This window comes from Bombina bombina, chromosome 3, assembly GCF_027579735.1.
Source record: "Bombina bombina isolate aBomBom1 chromosome 3, aBomBom1.pri, whole genome shotgun sequence".
Taxonomy (NCBI): domain Eukaryota; kingdom Metazoa; phylum Chordata; class Amphibia; order Anura; family Bombinatoridae; genus Bombina; species Bombina bombina.
Window position 1 is genome coordinate 988,901,512 of NC_069501.1, and position 6,000 is coordinate 988,907,511.

Below are 6,000 nucleotides of genomic sequence, written 5' to 3' on the forward strand. Positions count from 1 at the left end.
TAGGAAAACACAAACACCTCACCTAAGTTTTAGACTTTGACCCATTTCAACACTTTTTTCAAGGCTACTTCACACTCATCAGACTCACCCACTATAAAAGTTGCAGGACGACACACAAATACCAGCTCGGCTGTAGTTCTTGCATGATAAACAGTGGTCAGGCCCCGGACCCCAGCAACCAGAGGACGAGCAGAGAGGATCACATATTTGTTCTTCCCGCACTATATATAAATAATACAAGGATAAATAACAACTAACCAATACTAAAATAGAAAAAAATAATAAAAATATAAAACATTAAAAAAGAAAAGCAAAAGAGAGAGATAATTTATCAATATAGAAACAAATCAGATAAAAACTTTACCACAATTGGCAACAGGCTTGTTGCTCTTAATTTCGCAGCTCTGCCGGCGAGTTGGAAACAAAGATGTCCAGTTTATAGTGTGATAGTAGCAGAGATTTAGATTTTCTGTAATGTAAACTTTTCCGGCACTGATCTCTCGCAGGGAGCGGAACCCAAGAGAGGTCACATTCTTATTCTTCATTACTAGCAATGAGAAGCCGCGGCTGCCAAAAATAAGCAAAGGTTACGCTCTGAAAAGCTAAAAGAGACCAATGGAGCACACAAAGAAAAAAAATGTCTCACAAAAACTGCTTTATGTGCTAAACAATGAAGAAGATGTTATTGACTTTAACAACAGCTGACCTTTTAACCACTTGAACATCCATATGGGGAGAGTCTGTTTAGGCACAAATCAACCTTAACTGGTTCAGCCTCACCATAGAAAAGTGTTAGGATGATGCACTAAGTTTTCATCTCTATTGAAGAGAGAAGATGATGGTTTGCGTCCCAAATCAATCTGACTTTAAGTTAAAGGGACATGAAACCCAATTGTTTTCTTTCATGATTTAGAAAGAGCATGCAAACAACTTTACAATGTACCTCTATTATCTAATTTGCTTATTTTTTTGGATAACCTTTGTTGAAAAGCATATCTAAATAGGCTCAGTAGCTGCTGATTGGTGGCTGCACATAAATACTTTGTGTGATTGGCTCATCCATGTGTAATGTTATTTCTTCAACAAAGACTATAAGAAGAATGAAGCAAATTAAATAATAGAAGTAAATCGGAATATTTTTTTTTAAATTGTATTCTCTATCTGAATCATGAAAGAAAATGTTGAGTTTCATGTCACTTTAACCATCTTGATGTGTCATCCTCTCTTTAAACATTGATAGCTTCAGATTTACACATTTGCAACCACTAGGCACATACCAGGAAGGAACCACAATTGTTCTTCAACTTACTTGAGCTCAGTAACGTCACCACTACTTTTGCTGTACATTTTACAGCACCTATTTCTATACTATAGCAAAAAGAAAAAGGGGACTGAAAATGTATCATTTAACTAGTCAAGTAGAGTAAATGTACCCATAGGCACCTGTTTATTTTTGGCAAGTACCAAATTGAGTTCTTAGAAGTGTATTTATTAAACATATTCAGAAGCCCTCATAAGCATTTTATAGAAGGTTACTTCTTGCCAATGGGCATATCATTAACATACAAATGATAAACAGAGACAAATGTCACAAGCTGACATAAAGGCCACTCACTTATAAAGCGTTCTGCCACCAATAGTTGTCAGGTTAGAGAAAACGCTGAAGTCATTCATGTGTTTTGGCCAGGACTGAATGTTTAAATATCCTGTGTGGTAAGAAGACAATAAATACATGCAGGTATCACTAGAGGAATATTTTATTAATAAAAAAAACAGAGGCAGGTTTTAACATCCTGTGTTACTTACAAGATTTGTATATAATCTCAGTAATCGCTAAAAGATCTCCACAAGCTCTTTGCAGCTTCTTACCTGCAATTTCCTGCACAGTACTGAAGACGCTTAATTTCTTGGGATCCAAAGCAGAGATATTCTTCCACAGATCCCTAAAGACGTACACACAGACAGGTCAGACTAATATACACTGAGCCTGACTAAAACGGGACAAATACGATTCAGGATTACAAATAAATACTGATAAAAGAAAATCAATATAAATGTATGATTAACTGAAAAGTTGTTTTATTAAAATATTTATATAAAGTAAACTATCAATTTAAATAATACATTGTCTTGTGATGCTGTTTCTAGCTGGTATTGTATGCAGAATGTTACAGTTTGTATAAATAGCTGGCTACACTGACTTTATTTGATATATTTTGGGATTTAGCAGGTGGTGTAGCTAGAATATTAATGTAAATTTCTTTTTACCCTTCAAATCCAATGGTGAGGAAATCCAAGTTGCCCAGAATTTTGGTGCAGTTAATGAACATATCAATGTTGCTGGAATCCACCGTCTGATATTTACTGCCAAGTCCTGTCCCTTCACAGGCTGAAGAAAATGTGGAAAAAAATAAAATAAAAACATCTTGTGAGATGTAATTGTTTCCCTTTAACCCCTTTGCTACTGGGGATTTTAAAAAAGGAACTTGCCCAAAATACCAGAATTTTTTTAGCATTTTTGCAATCACTCCATTTAAACAAAAATAGAGCCTTGGTTTTTTTTTTTATTTACCTGTTGAAACTATATATATATTTATTTAAGTAGACAACCCAAGGTATTGATCTCGGCCCATTTTGGTATGTTTCATGCCACCATTTCACTGCCAAATGTAATTATATAAAAAAAATTGTTAACTTTTTCACAAACTTTGGGTTTCTCAATGAAATTATTTACATACTGCTTGTGCAATCATGACACAAATGATTGTAAAAGCTTCTCTGGGATCCAATTTGTTCAGAAATAGCAGACATACAGGGCTTTGCCATTGGTTATTGATAATTAGAATGCTGCTAATTGCAGCTGCACACCACACTTCGATTATTACTGGCAGTAAAGGGGTTAATCGGGAAGCTTGTAAGGTTAATTTTAGCTGTAGTGTAGAGATTCCCCTGCCACCTGGCACCTCCCACCCCCTGATCTCTCCCAAACAACTCTGCCAGTATGCAGTTTAGTTGTTTTTCTTTTTATTATTTATATATATCAGGGGCGTATTATGGCCTAGGCCAACAAGGCCGGTGCCTAGGGCAGCAGATTTGGGAGGGGCAGCACATCTGCCCTATCCTCTCTCTAAAAGCCAGCACACAGTACAGTGAGCGATAAAGTGCAGGCTTTTACAGAGAAGACAAGGCACGAGCGCTGATTAAAGTCGCTCTTTACAGGCTCCCCTTGTCAGCTGTGGTGGGTCTGCGAGCGCAGTGCTTATTGCAGGTCTTAGCAGCTAACAGACTGGATGCCTCTGTGCACTGCTTAGATCAGCTTGTGATGTCTAATCATAAACTCTCAGTGCTAATGTATGTTAGCTACTAATAGCTTTTTCTGCATTCATGAACCCACAAAGTAAATAGTAAAGGGACACTTAAAAAGTTTCATTACTTGAATGATGGTAATTACTGTATGTTGTTGCATGTAAAGGGCAGTGATTGTTTCAAAGTGTATATTTCTTTCCCTCCCTTCCTCTCTTCTCTCCCTTCTTTCCCTTTCTCCCTCCCTTTCTCCGTCAACTCCCTCCCTTCTTTCTTTTCCTCCTTCCCTCCCTTCTTTCTCTCAACTCCCTCCCTTGCTCCCTTCTTTCACTCCTTTCTTTCCCTCCTTTCTTTCTCTCCCTTCTTTGCCTCCCGCTTTTCTCATCTCCCTCCCCACTTCTCTCTCTCTCTCTCTCTCTCTCTCCCCCTTCTTTTCTTTCCCTCCCTTTTCTCCCTTCCCCTTCTTTTCTCTCCCTTCTCTTAGGGAGAAAATGGTATGAGATGCATGAAATTGAACCCACCTGTATACAAGTGTTTTGCTAGCCCATTTTCTTTTTAATTGTTATGAAAAAAAAACAACAAAAAAACATTTTACACACTGACCCAAAAAAATAGTAAGGGGGGGGGGGAAGGCCTAAAACCTTTGGGTGGGGCAGCAGAATTTTGAGTGCCTAGGGCAGCACAAAACGTAAATACACCACTGATATATATATATATATTTTTTTTTGCAGTGTAGTGATCTTCCTCAACCCTACCACCTACCTGACCCCCCCTCCAAATAGCTCTCTAACCCCCCCTGTCCCACTAATGGTGGCCATCTTTGTTAATGGCAGTTGTCTGCCAGCACCTAAAATATAAATATTTTTATTTATTTATTTTATTTTCTTGTACATATATTTTTTTCCCTCCCACTCCCCTCTACCGCTGGGCCACCCACCGCCTCCTGCTTTCTCTCCCACACCTACCACAGGCACCAGCAGATGATGGTTACAAATGGTAACACACACAGTGTTACTGTCTGTAGCGATCTGGCATCTGCTTTCATATGGAATCGGAGCACAGATCGTGCTCCGGTTTCATATGCAGACAGATGCCTGAAGCTCAGGAAGAGCAGCTCTTGGCTGTCACTTGATAGCCAAGACTAGTGGAGATTCCTGCAGCTGCAACCTCAATATAAACGTATGCTGTACCTTAGTCTTCGTACCACATGACATTTTTTTACGTCATATTGGGTCAAGGGGTTAAATCTCCTCGTGTTTGATTTTAATCAAATAAATACAAGTTCGATTTTATTATTATTCAGTATCCAGACATGGATGTGTATCTTGAGTTGAAACTTCTGTCACCCTCTGCACCTCTCTGTGAGTCGCTTTATTGGCTCCCCATTTACAGCAGAATTAAATTTAAATTTCTCTCCCTGACCTACAAAGCCCTTACCAACGCCGCTCCCTTCTACCATTACTCACTAATCAACAAATATACTCCAGCTCTCCCCTTAAGATCCAACAATGACCTATTCCTTGCATCTTCTACCATCACCTCTTCCCATGCTAGCCTGCAGGACTTCTCTCGTGCGGCACCAACCCACTGGAATGCTCTTCCTCGTGCTGTAAGACTTTCCCCTTATCTGCCTTCTTTTAAACACTCCCTAAATACATTTTAGTTGAGGGAAGCCTACCACCCAACTCAGTTAACATGAACTTCCACTTACCTAATAATTGCCCTCATCTAATTCATCTAACATCATTCTCACCCTTGCAGTCTTCACCTCCTGTTTCTCACCCTCCTACCCTTATAGGTTCCCACAGGAACAGGGCCCTCAATTCCTCCTGTATTTGTAAAGTTTTGTTGTGTCTCTTACAAGTTTTGTATCATTGTTTTACTTACTTGGCACTTTATAAATAAGGTAAAATAATAATAATAATTGCTCAGTTTGGTACCCATGGGACGAGTTTCAGAGATGCAGTCTACAAACTAAGAGAACAGACCAAATCACACATAATACAGATGCATAGCCCTCACATGATGGAAGATTCTTAAGACTAGTGTTTTTCAACCAGTGTGCCGTGGCACACTAGTGTGCCTTGAGATATCCTCAGGTGTGCTGCGGCAGACTGACAACAGTGCGGGGGTGTCCCTCTTTCAAATTTTGAAATATTGGTAGGTATGTGACAGGCTCATCAGGCATCATTTACAACCATGACATTGACATTCATTCACAGACAATCATTATGATTGTTTGTGAATGAATGTCAATATGTTATGTATAGTTTGTAGGAGGCATGGCATGACAGCACAGTACAGTGTGTATATATATATATATATATATATATACATACATACATATACACACACACACACACACACTGTATATATATCCTGTATTAGGCTACAATGTGTGATTTTGTAAAATTTTGGGATGGTGGTGTGCCGCAGGATTTTTTAATGTAAAAAAAGTGTGCCACAGCAAAAAAAAGTTTGCAAATCACTGCTTTAGACAGTGGGCATCTCCCTCCTCCCCCAGCTTACCTTTACCCCCCCCCCCCCCTTGTTTTCCCCTCTTCATTAGCGGTCCATGAGAAAGCTCTTCGGGCCCTAAACCTGGTAAATAATGCTATGTTTATGCACTATGTATTTAAATGTTTACAAGCTATATGACGAGTATTATTGTATCCTTAAAATCATTTATCTTGTTAT

At 38.8% G+C, this 6,000-nt stretch overlaps 1 protein-coding gene across 2 annotated transcripts in view; it reads right to left on the reverse strand.

The window, feature by feature from the left end:
- Positions 1-6,000, reverse strand: part of ERBB3 (erb-b2 receptor tyrosine kinase 3) — a 115,047-nt gene that overhangs the window by 22,700 nt on the left and 86,347 nt on the right. For both annotated transcript variants that reach the window (XM_053708115.1, XM_053708114.1), the window contains 5 exons: positions 2,269-2,389; positions 1,870-1,943; positions 1,616-1,706; positions 365-567; positions 89-221 (listed from right to left, as the gene is read on the reverse strand). In XM_053708115.1, coding sequence (XP_053564090.1) covers positions 89-221; positions 365-567; positions 1,616-1,706; positions 1,870-1,943; positions 2,269-2,389 — 622 coding nt within the window. The remainder of the gene's footprint in view (positions 1-88; positions 222-364; positions 568-1,615; positions 1,707-1,869; positions 1,944-2,268; positions 2,390-6,000) is intronic.